This window comes from Macrobrachium nipponense, chromosome 6, assembly GCF_015104395.2.
Source record: "Macrobrachium nipponense isolate FS-2020 chromosome 6, ASM1510439v2, whole genome shotgun sequence".
NCBI lineage: Eukaryota > Metazoa > Arthropoda > Malacostraca > Decapoda > Palaemonidae > Macrobrachium > Macrobrachium nipponense.
The window spans coordinates 104372588-104390987 of record NC_061108.1 but is presented as its reverse complement, the minus strand read 5'-3'; the positions used below and the strand labels follow the sequence as shown (position 1 = coordinate 104390987).

The 18400-nt window shown below is 44.7% G+C and overlaps 1 protein-coding gene across 6 annotated transcripts in view; it reads right to left on the bottom strand.

The window, feature by feature from the left end:
• Positions 1-18400, bottom strand: part of LOC135216804 (rab5 GDP/GTP exchange factor-like) — a 137578-nt gene that overhangs the window by 20513 nt on the left and 98665 nt on the right. For 5 of the 6 annotated variants that reach the window (XM_064252297.1, XM_064252296.1, XM_064252295.1 and 2 more), the window contains one exon: positions 11364-11489. The exons of the other annotated variant lie outside the window; for it this stretch is intronic. In XM_064252297.1, coding sequence (XP_064108367.1) covers positions 11364-11489 — 126 coding nt within the window. The remainder of the gene's footprint in view (positions 1-11363; positions 11490-18400) is intronic. 6 annotated transcript variants of the gene reach the window in all.

Here is an 18400-nt window from a genome sequence, read left to right as displayed (position 1 = left end):
ACATATATATATATATCGTTAATGACTTTGATAACTATGGTATCATAGTTTATCTGTAAAATTCAAATATATACACCAATTTTGGCTCTGTATTTGATCATGACCTCCATAGGCGCTCTACTAGCCTGTCTAAGTAGCACGGAAAAAGCCGCTATTCGGAAAATAGAGAAGAATCTCTACAAGTGTAATGCTGCTGAAGTAGCCATTACTTTTAATAAAGTATGCTTGAGAGAGGGTCTGCTTCCTAAGTACAATAATAATAATAATAATATCTGAAAACCAGTGAAGACGAGTGGCTAAAGAGTGCATGGGAAGAAGGACTAATAAAAGTAGACGAAGACCCAGAAATATACAGAGACAGGAGAATGACAGACAGAACAGAGGACTGGCACAACAAACCAATGCACGGACAATACATGAGACAGACTAAAGAACTAGCCAGCGATGACACATGACAATGGCTACAGAGGGGAGAGCTAAAGAAGGAAACTGAAGGAATGATAACAGCGGCACAAGATCAGGCCCTAAGAACCAGATATGTTCAAAGAACGATAGATGGAAATAACATCTCTCCCATATGTAGGAAGTGCAATACGAAAAATGAAACCATAAACCACATAGCAAGCGAATGCCCGGCACTTGCACAGACCCAGTACAAAAAGAGGCATGATTCAGTGGCAAAAGCCCTCCACTGGAGCCTGTGCAAGAAACATCAGCTACCTTGCAGTAATAAGTGGTACGCAGCACCAACCTGAGGGAGTGATAGAAAACGATCACGCAAAGATCTCTGGGTGGGACTATGGTATCAGGACGGATAGGGTGATACGTGCAAACAGACCTGACGTGACGTTGATTGACAAAGTCAAGAAGAAAGTATCACTCATTGATGTCGCAATACCATGGGACACCAGAGTTGAAGAGAAAGAGAGGGAAAAAATGGATAAGTATCAAGATCTGAAAATAGAAATAAGAAGGATATAGGATATGCCAGTGGAAATCGTACCCATAATCATAGGAGCACTAGGCACGATCCCAAGATCCTTGAAAAGGAATCTAGAAAAACTAGAGGCTGAAGTAGCTCCAGGACTCATGCAGAAGAGTGTGATCCTAGAAACGGCACACATAGTAAGAAAAGTGATGGACTCCTAAGGAGGCAGGATGCAACCCAGAACCCCACACTATAAATACCACCCAGTCGAATTGGAGGACTGTGATAGAGCCAAGAAAAAAAAAAAAAAAAAAAAATAATAATAATAAAGAAGTCACTCTCGGCAGGGAGATCGCTACTCCAGTGATTGACGCCCTATGCCTTGCACACAGCTGATATATTTTGCACATTCGGTTGTCGAATTTTTATGACTGTTGGAGACGCATTATAAATCATATTAACAATGGTAAATGCATTGAACAAATGTGAGGATATAATATGATGTTAGTGCCTGTCTACTGGATATAATGAAGAAATAAAGAAAAATATATTACTAGGGAGAAAACTAGCCGAATAATGGTCGTCAAAGCCAGCATCGATAGAATGTATTGAAACACATTACATAGGCTGCCTGTGGTGCGTGCCGGCGGGAAGTTAAGAGACAAACGCTGCCATAAAACACCACGCCCTCACCGCCCACCAACAGCACGTCGTGCGTGAGGATATCGTAAAAAAACACAAAGATAATTGGAAGAGCCCCCGATCAGCGACGCCTACGCCTCCTTGAGGCTTTATTCATCCTTGAACAAAAACCCTTCCTTAATACGACACAGGAACCCTTCCTGCTGCCCACCTGTGTAAGGAAGACCCAGCCCCCCCCTCCAGACGAGAACACCAGCGCCCAGGACGGGACCAATATCGAAGAGGTTGGTAGAAATAAGAATACCAGGAGTGACGTCACCACGGTCGCAGCCAATGAAAACCCGGCTCCAGGTGACGCAACACACCTGAGAAGATCAACGCGCCTCGAGAATTTCCGACGCCTGGCCGCCAGCCAATGAAAAGTCGTGCACCCTCCGGGTCCTGCAGGAGCATCCGTGAGCGCCCGCACGACCATGATATATAGCGAAGGACTCACCACTAAGAGGTTACGGGCTGCTCTGTGAGCAAGAGCCCGTGCTGACACAAGGTCAGCTAAATCAAAAACAACAACAACACTAAGATTCAGTCCTCCAGCAACCATCGCTGTGACCATGCCCTGGCAGATCTGGGCGAAACGTCAGAGAGAGAGAGAGAGAGAGAGAGAGAGAGAGAGAGAGAGAGAGAGAGAGAAACTTTTAGCAGTAATATATGTATATAGCAAAACAATAAAGACAATTCAATATGACTACACTGGATTTGACGATCCCCTTTGGCACGTTGCTTGCCAGTTTCAGCAACATTGAGAAATCCTTAATAAGGAAAATAGAGAAGACTCTATACAAAATTAATGGAGCTGATGCAGCAATCCTTTTCAACAAGACATGTTTGAGAGAGGGTCTACTCCCAAGATAGACTATTAGATAACTTACATGATATTATTGGCCAACTTAATTTGGGAGTCAGGAGCTCCAATTTGTATGATCGTCAACTTCGGGAGGGGGAATAAAATGGGGGAAAATGTTTTAATCTTTATAGTTAGCTTATCCTGAACAATTCATTCACCTTTCAGTTTCCAGTAATTATTTGTGTTGTGATACATCATCTCTTTGTGAATGTGCGGGTGTTAAAACGGCCCTTTATGATGGGACTTTGGTCTTGATATCAATCGAATTCCCATATCCGATAAAAATTTCATTTCATCCACACGAACCAACAGCAACTAAAGAAAAATTCATTTATGGTAAGACACGTTGGGCTACGAACCTCGACATGGCTGCAGTGTCCTAACTATAGGCAAGAAAAGAAAATGACCAAAGACGCTATTAAAGCGAGAATACTTATCTTACATTTCTTTTTTTAGAGGAACTGAGAGTAGCACCATATGACTGGTTTAATTATTCAAAAATGGGTCAGCACACATACTTGCAGCTGTTGCCAATTGTGACCCCCTCCCATTCAGATAAAATACTTTGTGTGAAGTAATAACTCCAAACCAAAGGATAGTAATATACTAATATATATATATATATATATATATATATATAATATATATATATATATATATATATATATGTGTGTGTGTGTGTGTGTGTGTGTGTGTGTGTGTGTGTGTGTGTGGTGTGTGTGTGTGTGTGTGTGTGTATGTGTGTATGTGAGAAACTATAGAAAGTAGACCAAGTCTAGTAAGTCTCACACTTAGTATTTATATAGATATGATGAAATTAATGAAATGAAATATTCCATACTTTAATAGGAATTTTGAAAAATAACTCCGGCAGTAATTCTTATCCTGAAACATCACAATATTTCTTGAATTTTTTGCCTTTTACATTTTATAAGGCACATGATTTTCAGATACTTACCATATTTCTAATATTAATATTGCCTATGATAGATTTTGAAATATTTCAAGGTGTCCCACCACTCCCTTCCAATCGTAGGTTATGTCTGTAGAAGGGTAACCACCCACTAAAATGTCTGGCATTACCATCACAGCATTCTAGGATATGAAGTGCTATTGTGGTAAACATTTTTACTTTATATCTCCAATGTTGGATGCAGATCCTGTCTCCCCCTCCCTCTCCCCCTCCCTACTCGTTGTGGGGTGTCTGCCAGAGGGTAACCACCCTCAAAATGTCTGTCATTACCACCACAGTACTCTAGGATGTGCAGTGCTATTGTAGTACAAATTATACTTGGTATCTCCAATGTTGGATGCAGATCCTGGCTCTCCCCCCCACCCCTCCCAAGTCGTTGTGGGGTGTCTGTCAGGGGGAAACCACCCACTAAAATATGTCATTACCACCGCAGTACTCTGAGATGTGCAGTGCTATTGTAGTACAAATTTTACTTGGTATCTCCAATGTTGGATGCAGTTCCTGGCTCCCCCTTCCCCCCCCCTCGTTGTGGGGTGCCTGTCAGGGGGTAACTACCCACTAAAATATCTGTCATTACCACTTCAGTACTCTAGGAAGTGCAGTGCTATTATAGTACAAATTTTACTTGGTACTATGATGTTGGATAGAGATCCTGTCTCCCCCTCCCCTTCCCCCTTCCCCCCCACTCGTTGTGGGCTGTCTCTCAGGGGGTAACTACCTCTAAAATGTCTGGTATTACCACCACAGTACTCTAGGATGTGCAGAACTATTGTAGTACAGATTTTACTTGGTATCTCCATGTTAGATGCAAATCCTGTCTCCCCCTCCCCCTCCCCACTCGTTGTGGGGTGTCTGTCAGGGGGTAACCAACCACTAAAATGTCTGGCATTACCATCACAGCATTCTAGGATGTGCAGTGCAATTGTAGTACAAATTTTACTTGGTAACTCCAATGTTGGATGCAGATCCTGCCTTCCCCTCCCCACTCGTTGTGGGCCGTCTGTCAGGGGGTAACCACCCACTAAAACGTCTGTCATTACCACCACAGTATTCTAGGATGTGCAGTGCTATTGTTGTGTAAATTTTACTCGGTATCTCCTAAGTTGGATCTAGATCCAATTAACCCCCCCTTTTCAGTGCGTCTGTCAGGGGGAACCCACCCTTCAAAATGTCTGTCACTGGTCATTCTATAATCAGTAGAGTCTGCAGATATATTATATATTAGTTTCATCTGGTATCTCATATATTGGATCTAGACCCAAAATCTAACGAGTAATTAGTGGTGCTTGTTAAGTAAGCCACTCATATATTTCCGGCAGACGGTCAGTTTCACAGTTTACAAGTCTACTCCTAACTACCGGTAGGGGTTACAGTCGGTATCTCGTTCGTTGTATCTCAATGGTCCGGGCTGCCGCTCTATATCCATCTTCCTGTCCGACATATTCTTCGGAGTGATGTCCAGTACCCATACTGGTCTATCCGTCTGCAGCAAAGTGTCCCACGGTATCGTATCCCACTGCAGCAAATTGTCTCGCGGTCTCGTATCCCACTGCAGTGAAGTGTCTCGCGGTCTCGTACCCCACTGCGGTGAAGTCTCTTCCTCTCCACAGTGGATAAAGACACAGACACTCCATGGTGGGTGTTGATGATTATGGGTACCGGAACACGCTAGTAGGACAAAGTAATAACTGATCTGGAACAACCAATACAAAGTTCACAGTGTAGCTCATGACGGTCTTGGACACTTCGACAGCTGCCGACTGACTGCGTTCGGTTGTGTGAGGTGAGCTGTCCAAGCATCCGAGGCGTAGTCACATGACCCTCACCTTTAGAAGGGTTATGCCGAGAGACCATACAAATCGTCTATCTGTTGCCATGGCTGCCGGAAGGTGAGATGATGATTCTCTCAGGCATGTGCCCAACAGGCGAAAGTTAATTGCCTTCTAGAGACCGAGGTCCTGATGGCAAGACAGTTCTCATAGTAGTTGAATCTCAACTAAGGAGAAACAACACTATGTGCCGTTGAAGACAAAGGTGATAGGTGAATGCCGACCTACGTCTTCACAGCCGAATTGAGAGAAGTAATTCTCAAGATTCTGAACGTAGAAAAAGTCCCGCCGATGACACTAACCTGCGAAGACAGCTCAATCCCTGTCGATTTACAAAGGACTGAAAACGCTAAATCGCTACTTCATTGCTATTCGGTGAGAAGTCGGAGTTGCAATGAAAGTGGAGCGCTTTTCAGTAATGAAAACCTTCAGTAATGAAAACACAGGGATTGTACTGCCTGAAGAACCGCTTCTCATGGGCTGAATCATCATCTTCTTCCCAGCTTTATCCAGGGAGGACACCTATAACTTGGAAGTAGAGCTGGCAGGGAGGGAAACAGGCGATGTCTTCCGTTATACATACATCTACAACTACAATTCGGGGTGGACAATGAACAATTACACACCTATAAAAACGAGATATATTTAGAGGAAATTCAGATGTCTGAAGAAATCATTCCGCATTATCGCAGCGGCAGGTGCGATGCAGCGGGAGACTAGGCTACAGACTTTCGTTACCACTGTTACCGTGCGGTAAACAGAAAGATGATAGCGAGTGTATTGAGATATCTCTGTCTGAAAATTCTCGCTATGTCCAAGGCGATGCAGTCGAGATGGTCATTCACATATGCGAGAATTCCAGCCAACCAGAGACCTAAGTCTGTGATTGCCGGGCAGAGATTCGGTTCGGTAGTCAATCATTGCAGAGGAGAGAGACATGATCCGACCGTGCTATCTCGGAGAGCAGCTGGTACTGGCCACAGCCCATACACCGCTACCTCTCGCTCACTCGTCATCGTGAGTTGCCAGGTAATCCATTCCAAGAAGGAATGCGTTTGGCTAGAACCGTCGAGCGCAAAAAAATATGCTTGAGTATTTGCATTTAATCGAAATGGATTTCGGTGAATGCAAACGCTGAGGTGTTGTTGTTGTAACAATACCATAAGTATCTCAAAATCGAAGCTGGTAACTCCTGGGAGGTTTTGCAGGGCAGTCCCGAGCTGCAGTTCAATTAAGAAGATACTATTCGTCTCGGTCACAACCCGTAGAGTTAAATACGGTATGTGCCTACACCTCGGACAATTCAACTGATAAAATCAGCATGTCGCGAGGGCAATATACGTAGTATATTTGCAGGTTCCTGTACATAGACCTCCATCCTAAATCCTCTTCCATTCGAGGAACAAGAATAAGGACTGTAAGCCGACACCCTTCATTCTCTAATGAAGAGAGCGAAGGAGAAGTTTTCTCGAAGGAAGACTTCTATGGTGATAACAGGATACCGAACTGGATTTTCACACCCGTTCTTCTCTATCCCGGGGTTGGCCGCCTGCTGAGGCCACGGACCGTGAGGTCCATCCAGGCTGAGCCCCTTCAGAGATATTCTTCCTTCAGCAGCAGTGCATCTCACGAACGCTAGAAATTCCAGGAATTCGAGCCTTCGGCGAGATTCCAGATTATCGTAGTAACAATTATCTGGGATTCTTGTCTCGCCCACTCTGGACCGTGGTTTCGCCCAAGTGTTTGCAGATTGTAGAAGACCAGAACACTCGGAGAGTGCCAGAAACTCCGAAGAATTCTAAGCACTCGGGGAAACCCCCACCGAATTTGTCAGACAATCATCGGGTGGTGGTCTTCCCGATTCCCGTAAAAATCGAGATAGGGCAAGATCCTTCCTCAACGACGGGGACTTGCATCTGGTAGGACACGAAGGTCTCCCCAAGGAACACAGTCCCCGACGTGGAATCCTACAGAGAACGCTTTGCAGTTTCCCTCCCCTTCCCTTCGCAGCCATAGGGAGAGGGGGAGAGGGGGAAAGGGGGAGGAAGACCCTTCGCAGCCATAGGGAGAGGGGGAAAGGGGGAGGAAGACTGGATACTCGCTTGCCTTCCCAGCGGTGCTAGCAGTCGGAGAAGCGAGTATGGGCAGCCATCACCGTGCGGTGATAGCCGCTCAGTCTAGGAAAACGTTACCGTCTGGAGAAAAAGTTTTTCCGAGGAGGGTTACAAACTCGTACTGTAGGCTAAACGTCTGCTGCCACCGTGACCGTCGTCTGAGTGTGGCTGAGCAAGCACCTGACAGGAGAGAGCCGATACCGTCCTCCGACGCTTCCCAGTCCTCGTCGAGGTCGAAACCTCTCAAGAGGACTGAAGGGGGGCCCACCCGTCTGTGTGCTCATGGTCCAGCTGGACCGTCACGTGAACGGCGGTGATGGTCACTCCGCTGAGGAGGTTGAAGGGACAGGTGAGGGAGACCTGCCACTCCTACCCTGCCTACCAGCAGAACCAGTAGGCTGGGAGGACTGCAGGCGATCACCAACCCACGGTGGCGATCGTGCTGCAGGTCTGGACCAGCGGTCTTCTTCAGGAGCTGCTGGCGATCGGGCTGCACTGGTCGAGCGGCTCTCCAGGGGAGAGCGGGTAGACCGAGAGCAGCGGCAACGGTCCCGAGCGTCAGAAGAGCTGCTGCTGGTTCCCCTATCCGTACGGTCCCAGTGGGAGCGGCGGTCAGGGGACTGGCAGAGTCCGCTGTCGTGGTGGGAGCGCGCCCCTTGCAATCACTCCTGATTGCCTCGCTCTTCCCGGTGTAGCCAGAGGAAGTTGAAGGGATAGGAGAGGTAGATCTGACGCTCCCCCCTCGCCCACTGGCAGAACTGGCGTGTTTTGGGGGGGCTGCAGACGCTCGCCAACCCGCGGAGGCGATCGATCTGCAGGCCTGGTCGAGCGGCTCTCCCGGGACCGAGAACAGCGGCGACGGTCCCGAGCGTCAGAAGAGCTAATGCTGGTCCCCCTCTCCACCCAGTCCCAGTGGGAGTGGCGGTCAAGGGACCGGCAGAGTCTGCTGTTGCTGTGGGAGTGAAGCTGGTTCAGGCGACCGAGGGGACCGCTTCCTCGCCTCAGCCCGCCCGGTCTGGGACCGTTGCGTCAACCCTGGGTACTGGCGGCTCTCCATGAGAGCGATCGCTGGTCTGGTGGGAGTCACCTGGGCGACTCCCACCAGTCTTCCGCTCCGTGCCCGGATACTGGCACCGAGTGAACTCGGTTGCCTGGGTCTTGGCTGCACAGTCACCCACAGGTGACCGTACACTCGGTACCTCTCGCGAACAAGAGGCCGAGACGGTACCTGGCGTCGAGGCAGAACCTCTGGTGCCAGGAGAGGAGGTACCGGTGTTAGCCGGTACCCCTCCTGTCCCCGTCATCTTCTTCCTTGTGGAAGGAGAGACAGCCCCGTTCCCGAAGGAACAGGAGGACCAGCGGAAGCCCCAACTGTCCCACCGGAGTGGGACAGACCCTTAGAGGTCTCTGAGCGAGACTTTTTCTTTGACTGGAGGGCCTCGGAAGTCGAAGGGGAAGAGGCGGCAGAAGATGACGGCGATACCTTCCTCTTCTTCGCCAGTTCCTCAGGACAACCAACAGGTCCTCCATCCAGGACGGAGTTGGGGCAGTTGCTGAAGCAACACGGGCCAACTGCACCTGTCTGGAGGGACCTGCGGGAGTAGCAGTGGAGAGAACGCTTCCTTGATGAGGGCTACGAAACTCCTACCTGGCAGGTGAAGCGTCTGCCACCCCCGAGACTGGTCGGTCGCCCAAACGCGACTGTTGTCTGGGTGGGGCTGTCTCTGAAAGAAAAGGATTAATTAAAAGAGGGCTGGATGGCCCACCTCCACCAGTTTCTGCGTGCCTGGACCCGCGGGAACGTCACGTCAACCCTGGGCGCCGGACGATCGCTGCGAGAGCGATCGCCGGTCTGGCAAGAGTCACCCGAGTGACTCCTACCATCTTCCGCTCCGTGCCTGGGTCCTGACACGGTGAGCCAACTCCGCAGTCTGGACCCTGGCTGCACGGTCACCTGTAGGTGACCGTACACTCGGTAACGCTCGCAAGCGGGCGGCCGAGACGGTTCCCGGTCCGGAGGTGGAACCTTCGGAACCGGGAGAAAAGATACCAGCGGTGGCCAGCCATGGTCCCTGTCTGCTTCCTCCCCGAGGAAGGAGAGAAGGACCTCGTTCCCGAAGGAACGGGGGGACCCACGGAAGACCCACTTTTCTCACCGGAGCGAGACAGACCCTTAGAAGTCCCGTGACGAGACTTCTTGGGGGGCAGACCACCTTCTCTTTTACGGCAAAACCTTAAAAGTTGAAAGGGGGGTGGCATGAAAAAATGATGATCTCAAAGGGGAGGATGACGACACTTAACGAGCTCTCTTCCTCTTCGGTTTCTCCTTCTGCCAGACTTATACCATCAGGAGTAGATAACCTCACAGGGCAGCGCGACAGCTTCGTCCAGTGACATAACTCCCGGGTAGTAGTGGTAATGAAAATGATTATCAGCAGGGGATCAGTACATACACACTCGAGGATTGGTACACAACATGCTACGAGTCATAGGTACAATTCCAAGGTTAGGATCACCAATACGAAGAGCATCCAACCAATGCTGCTGAAAACACAATCACCACTAGTCTGTAAAATAAGAAAAAAAAAAATGAAAGTAATGAGAATACTCCTCACACATCCAAGGGCGCCGCCCTTCGAAGTGAGAAGAGATCCCCCAACATCTGCACCGCACACCCATCCTTCTACCTTCTTCCGATAGTAAGTGAAAGGAAGAAGGAGAAGAGAAATTACCATAACAATAAAACACGGACAAACCTTGAAGTTCCCTTGGTAATTCCTAAGTGTAAGCGTAATTTCCGGATGAATACATGTCCCGTTACAGGATCAAATCACTTATGTTAGATACATGTCTCATCCTCACGATAAATACATATCTCATCCTCATGCAGGTCTGAGCCAGTGTTAAAGGGCGAAAAAATGTAAATATGTTGGAATACCTTAGCCACCGGCTCTTAACATAAGTAGAGGGGCGGTTAGAAAGGTTATCACAAAAAGTGGGTTTGTATATTAATTGAAAAACCAAGTACAAATCTTTGTTTAGTATTAATATCAAACTCCGTATATGCATAATTACTATTTAAATACAAAAAATAAACCTAAAGGATCCCACCGGGAAAAAAGATTAACGACCAGTCAGCCAGGCTAGCCTGCCCCACGGTAGTTACTGCCTAACCACCTTGTTCAAGATTCAACGGCCGTAATTCCAGCTACGCCGAAAGTATATTCCTATTGTTAAAGGACCGAAAGGTTTGTATTACGTATCGGAACAAATAAAAATTGCTTGACATTGGATATAGCAGTTATCAAATCAAGCTTGTCTACTATGTTTTTGAAAATTACCAACTATTCCCTACATCTTGTCAATCTGATTGTGACCTATAAAGTAGACTGTAATCTCTTAGGACACTTATTTTGGGAGACTAATAATTGAAGTGTTTTGTATTTATTAACATTTTGTTAGTTTGTTCATTATGACAATTATCAGTGGAGAGGTTTCAGAGTTCATAAAGGTGTACTGCTTTGCTTGTATTTAAATTTTTATGTCATTGTTGCCAGAGGTCTAGTCTTCGTTACGTATAGCCAATCATCCATGGAGAAAGAGGGAAGAAATGCTGTCATAAGTTACGTAACGAGTGGGTTCGAAACCTTTTCTCTGAGTAAGTTGGCCTGTCTTAAAAAAAAAGAAGTCACTTTTGCATCATAAGTACCAAATTTATTCAACCTATGTAATGCAGAATACAGTCAAAATTTATGTGTAGATATAATGTGTATTCTGAATAAGCGTTATATTTATGAAATGCATAGATAAAAAGTTATTGCAAAAAAACCGTGTTACAGAGGCCCTGAATCTCATAGTAGACTCCTATAACTGGCCCTATGGATTTCTTCTGGAATTGGGTGCAAAAAAGAGAGCAGAAAAAACTCTGGCAATGCATAAAAAAAAAAATAGAGGCAATATGCTTCACACTTACCTGTGGAGTCATGGGTGGTGGGAGCTGTTCTGAGGCTGGAACCTCCTCATCAATATTTGCTCGTCGTGGTCGAATAATTAAAGGGGTTCGTTTAAGCACTACTGCGACTTCTTTGGCCACACTTTCCTATAATAATGTATGCAAGCATCACTACTTATCTTAATCCAACCCCTACATGGTGTATGCATAAAACAGTTTCATAAGACAAGTATAAGATGTACACTAGAATTACTCGTTAGCTAAAGCCATACAATCTACAGCTTCAGGAAATTAAAATGCTACAAAAAAGGAAAAAGTTCATTATAGTACAGTGGTACCTCGAGATACGAAATTAATCCGTTCCGAGGCGGCCTTCGTATAATGAGTTTTTCGTATCTTGGAACACATTTTACATGTAAAATGGCTAATCCGTTCCAAGCCCTCCAAAAACACCCCATTAAATTTCATAATAAAGCTAAATTGACCTATAAACAATGAAATACTACAACAATTTGGACCATTCAATACCTAAATTAAGAATAAAAATCGAAAACCTGTAAATAAAGTGTATATTAGTGTACAAGAAATATTATTACTGTAACGTAAAATGTGGAAGCTTACCTTTCGAGTGAGGCTATCTCCGATAGTGGCGGCATAGGAGGAGGAGGACAAACGGCAGATAACGTACGTACGTACGTACACTTAACTTTATGAAAACAAAAAATTTAAGGAAAACCATAAAACTAAAATTTACGAAACACCTTAACAAAACTGTAACACTTAACTTACAAAACTCTAGAAATTACGTAAACATTTTTTTTCTTTTTTTTTATTTTTAACTTTTTTTTTTACTTTTACGTAGGCTTTTTTTTTTTTTTTTTTTTTTTTTTTTTTTTTACAGAATTTCAACTTCATCACCGCTTTCAACGTTCTGTTTTTTATCACTTGGTTCTTCCTTTTTGCTTTCAACTTTCTGTTTTTTATCACTTGGTTCTTCCTTTTTGCTTACTCCTGCTAATGCTGAAGGCCTCTTTAAAAAATAACGATCCAAGGAAGATTGCTTCTGCCTACTTTTCACAATGTTCCTGAAACGACTCAAGCAAACGTCATCGAACTGCGCAAGCATACGACCTGTGTGAGCCTTTTTGGGGTGTCTTTTTTCGATAAACAATTGCACTTTATGAAAAGCGCCTAGAATATCCTTAATTTCTGCCGTTGTCATAGGCTGCTCCTCCTCTTCCTCGCCGCTGCTAGAGAACTCCTCTTGAACAACGTTAAGTTGCATGGCCTCCAACTCCTTCAGGTCATCCGTCGTAAGCTCCTCTTGGTGCTCCTCAAGAAGGTCGTTGATGTCGTCCTCGTCGACGACCAGCCCCATGGACTTGTTGAGTGCAACGATCTCATCAAGATCTGGTTCCAAAACAGTTTCGGGATCATCAACTGTTTCTGACTCTGCAGTACCAGCTTCGCCCACGTCGAATCCCTCAAAGTCTCTGGCGGATACGGCATCAGGCCAGAGTTTCCTCCACGAGCAATTCAAGGTTCGCCTCGAAACCTCCTGCCAAGCTAGGTCAATGAGTCGGATGCAAATGATGATGTCGAAATGCTCCTTCTAAAATTGACGCAAGGTGAGGTTTGTGGTATCGGTGATGTCAAAACATCTCTTGAAAAGATGTTTCGTGTACAGCTTCTTAAAGTTCGCTATCACTTGCTGGTCCATGGGCTGGAGGAGAGGGGTGGTGTTGGGCGGAAGAAAAAGAATCTTAACGAAGGAATACTCCGCTAGGATATCTTCCTCGAGGCCAGGAGGGTGGGGAGGGGCATTGTCCAACACCAGCAGACATTTCAGGGGGAGGCGCTTCTCTTCCAAAAAATTCTTCACAGTAAGGCCGAAACACAGATTTACCCACTCCGTGAACAAAAGCCACGTTACCCAGGCTTTTGCATTAGCCCTCCACATCACTGGAAGCTTCTCCTTCAGCACCTTGTGGGCCTTGAAGGCTCGAGGAGTCTCAGAATGATACACCAGTAGGGGCTTCACCTTGCAATCCCCACTGGCGTTTGAACAAAGTGCGAGCGTAAGCCTGTTTTTCATAGGCTTATGCCCGTGTAGCTTCTTCTCTTCCTCCGTGATGTACGTCCGACGAGGCATTTTTTCCAAAAAAGGCCAGTCTCATCACAATTGAAGACTTGCTGAGAACTGTAGCCTTCCTTGGTCATCATCTCGTCGAAAGTCTTCTTAAATGCTTCGGCCGCTTTCGTGTCCGAGCTGGCAGCCTCCCCATGACGCACCACCAAATGGATGCCAGTCCGTTTACGAAATTTCTCGAACCAGCCATGCGAAGCCTTGAACTCTGGGGTTGGCGTTGAAGTCCCTTCCCCTCCCTCGTCTTCCGCCTGCGCAATCAAATCGCCGAAAATAGCACTGGCCTTGTGAGCGATTGCCGTCTCCGTTACTATATCGCCAGCGATTTCTTTGTCTTTTATCCAGATGAAGAGCAGCCGTTCCATCTCGTCGTGCACATGGCTCCTCTTGCTGGACAAAATAGTGATGCCCTTCGATGGTGTAGTTGCTTTGATGGCATCCTTCTGTTTAAGGATGGTGCCTATTGTCGACGGATTACGGCCGTATTCCTTTGCGATCACACTCAATCGCATACCAGCTTCATACTTCTTTATGATCTCCATCTTTGTCTCCAGAGACAGCATGCGCTTCTTTCCGTGAATTTCAACTTTCTTGAGACCCATGACTACGTTAATTTACGTAAAGTTACACAAATACGTAATAATACAGTCTTCGCACAACACGATAATATGTACTGCAACGAAATCACTAACGAATTTACGTTACTAAACGAAATCGTTGGAGCGAACGAATGCCGATTGCGTACGGTAAAGTTTCGGGTGCGGAGTGGCCGAGCTAAGGGACGCCAGCGCGTACGTATAGAAGATGCATGATGGGAGGGATGCTGTCCAATCAGAGAGAAGGATCTCATGGCTTGGCTAGCATTAGGAACCAATGGGAGAGCAGGAGGATGGTGGCGAGTCTACTAGCACTAAGATGGCGGCGTGCGGCGTGAGTTTCAAAATTGTTATCGGGCGAATCTCGGACTTTCAGAAACCTTTCGTATCTTGAAAACTTTTCGTATGTAGAGCAGTAAAATTTTTCGCATTGGCTTTCGTAACTTGGATTTTTCGTAAGTTGAGCCTTTAGTATCTCGAGGTACTACTGTAGTACTGTTAAAAAGTACTCTCTACAGTGTGATCTCAAAGTGCAAAAATAGATAATACATTAAAATAGTCTACTAAAATGCTTTCCACTGATAAGTCAAATTTATAAAGAAAAATATTTATTTCACAATACACTAACCACAATTTTTTACATATGCCTTTACTTGCTACACTCTAATCCCCCAATTACTTGGACCACCACCATCTGAAAACGAGGTCTAAATTTCCACAAGCAAATACTCACTAAAAAAAATATACACCTATACTGTATCATGATCTATTTTGAATGAAATTCTTATACACATTCAGTAATTTCTTTCTATTCTAGATTCCTCCTCCCCTCCCAACCAACAACTCTAACAAACACTACATTCTTTTTGCAAATGCATGTTGCAACTAACCTAACCAACCCTAAGTTAATTTAACCTACCATAAGCCAGGTTATGTAGAGTTTACATCTCTAAAACAAAAATTTTCACTTGAATCCCTACTGTCTGACCACTTGATAGACATTACAAAAAAAAAACCTTTAAAAGGAAAATAAAATACTTTGCAAAACAACCTCCAACACTGCAATATGTATGTATGTACATATCTTATACGCCTCAGCCCATACATTACATCTACAAATAACAACAATAATGTTATTTACACTGTACTTACGAGTATGTACTGTGGTAACTTCTACCAGTCATAAAAACTGTAATTTATACAGCAAAAGTGTTCTATGCAATCCCATTACTTATACAATCCCCAGACTCATGGCCTTCAAATGTACCAAAACACCTTACTCTTGGTCTTGCATATAGGTTGTTCATACGCAGAAAAAACCTTTGGTCTTAACAATACGATAATCTTGCGCCAGCTGGAAACCGGTTAAAAACAATCAAAGATTGTAAAGCAAGGAATCTGTGGCATCTGGCAACTGGCAACTCATACGTATATACGAGGTGGAAGCTGGTCACCGACCAGGCGTAGAACCCTGTGATGCATCCCTTTCCAAGCCAGTTGCTTTGTTTGCCCATGATTTCTTTGTTTCAGTGTGTTTGTGTGTGCCTTGTTTGATTATCATGGAGTACCCCCCAATTCTTCTAGACCTCGTCAATGCATGTGCCCAGGCATTCAGGGATTTCTGTGCCATAGGTTTTTGGCTGCTACCATTACAGATCCCCATACTACATGCAGAAAAAGGAGTATCTACTTGTCCTTCTTGGAAGAGTTCTTCGCCTACCCATCTGGATGGTTCAGCACCACCTTCTCCCAGAAGCGTTCCCTCTGCGTTGGTTGTACCAGTCTCCTAGTTCCACGCTGGATGAGTGGTTTTCGAGCTTGGCTACCAATCCGGTGGTCCGAAGTTCGATTCCCTGCTCTGCCAATGCGGAATCAGAGGAATTGGTTTCTGGTGATAGACATTCTTTTCTCGATATAGTGTGGTTCGGATCCCACAATAAACTGTAGGTCCCGCTGCTAGGTGACCAATTGGTTCCTAGCCACATAAAAATATCTAATCCTTCGGGCCAGCCCTAGGAGAGCTGTTAATCAGCTCAGTGGTCTCGTTAAACTAAGATATACTTAACTTGTACCAGTCTCCTGAAAGTATCAGGAGTTGCACAGGATATACAGTCAAACTTTGGTTTTCGTACGCCTCTCTTTTTGTATGTTCTGGTTTTCGTAAAGTCTTTCTACGAAATTTTGTCTTGGTTATCGCATGTTTCCTCAGTTTCCGTACACTCGGAAATGCTCCTATTCGGGACCTAGCACATGACCGGGCCCCAAATCAAATGCCCAAACAAAACATCCCATCTTTCATGACCTATTCTGCTTTTGTGTTTGTTGTTTTTATGCTTTTTGTGCTTTTTTTATTAGAGTGCAACTGCTAAATAAGCCATCATGGAGCAAAAGAAAGTTCCTTGTGCAAAAAAGGTGGGAAACACTAGAATTTAAGAAAGCACTCATAGCAAAGTGTTGGAGGAAGTTCCATGACGATATCAGTGAGAAAATGCCTAAAACTGCTGCTGCTGTTAGTGAATTTAAGGCCAGCATAGGCTGGTTTGAAAAACTTCAGAAAACGAATGGGCATAATGTGCCTACTTTTTTTAGGGATTAAGGACATGTTTGCAAAGTGGAATGATGTAAAAAATTTTGGGGAGAATTATCATCCCAACAAAGAAGTAATCCATAATCTCCAACATGTTTAATGACAATGCTGTGTTTAACTTTAGGCAAATTGTAAAGAAATGCCAGAAACAAATGTCTCTGGGCAATTTTGTTGTATGACAGGGGTCCAGTAACTCTCAAGCTAGTCCTAGTGCCAGTAAAAAATGAAAAGGGGGAGTAACCTCAGATAGTGCCAATAAAAAATGAAGAGAAGTAACCCCAGTAGGTCCTTGATCCCCGAAGTCCTTCTGGAGGGAGATTCCCCTTCCAAACAAAAACCTCTCCTCCTCCCTCTCCATCTTCCATACTCTAACAGATGTTTTCCAAAGGTAAGAGTGATGTTAAATGTTCATCTATTCATTTCATTAGTCATTTATATTTATTTCTCATTGTTTTCTGTATGTAAAACTGTGTTTATTCCCTATTTTTGTTAAAATTTTTGGGAATCTGGAATGCATTAATTGTATTTACATTATTCCTCATGGGAATTATTGTTTCAGTTTTCGTGGGAGGTTCTGGAACGGATTATGTAAGAAAGCCAAGGTTCCACTTGTAATGTCCTTCCTGAGAGAGAGGAGGCTACACTTTCTGCTTCCTTTATTTAAGATTCCACATCCAACAAGATGGCGGCTGGCCTACTCTCCCATTTCTCGACTGCTCGTCACCCCCCCCTCCAGCTCCAGACCTATACTACTTTGGCTCTTGTGTGTTGCCTGATAGTGGGATGCCTTTGTCAAAGTCGATACTAACGGGGTCGCCCTTTTTCTGTTGACAATGCATTCATTTCCAGGAGCCTCCAGTATCCATTAGTTACCTACCTCTCCTTTCATGTAATTTGGTCCATAAACAGGGCAGTAAGGATGGAACTTCTTACTTGAGTGATGGATTTGTATGAAAAATGTTATTTTGTTTTATAAAAACTTTAAGTGTTTCATCATAACCCCATCACCAGTATTGTGCAAATCCCAATTTAGGTGACAGGACCAAGCTGATGAATGCCCCAGAATTGCAGCGGGGACTTGAGGGATCCAGGAGAGCACTACGAGACTAGGACAGGTCAAAGATCAAAATATTACCTGTAAAGGCTGGCCCCTTTAGTGTAAAGGTGCCTGTACTTATAGTACAGGGATCAGCTAAACTATGAAAATGAGGACACCTATTTATGTGAAGTGTAGAAGCTAATAACACCAAAAATTGTACCCCAGGGAAAGAAATAATTTGGGAAGTATACTCACATCACAAAACACAGGGTTTACACCTGCTCATTTAGTATGCAAGTAGTTTTTTTTTTTCAAGTAGTTTCTTTTTTTTAAGAAGACCAACAAAAAAATAAGCTGAGAATGTGAAAAGTACAGAAAAGTAGAAAAAATCCAAACTTACTGTTCATATGGAACATAACGTTGTAAAATTCTAAATAAATCCATACAGAAAGCTTAAATTACCTGGTAATCCTAAATAAATCCATACATAAAGCTTAAATTACCTGGTAATCCTAAATAAGTCCATACGGAAAGCTTAAATTACCTTATTTGAATGGAACCTAACCTCTGTTGTCTAAATAATGTTATATGCTAAATATAATAAAATATGGCTAATTCTACAGTCAGTAGTTTGCCATAAACACAAAAACCCTACCTCCACCATGCATCCCACTGGACAGTTTACTATGT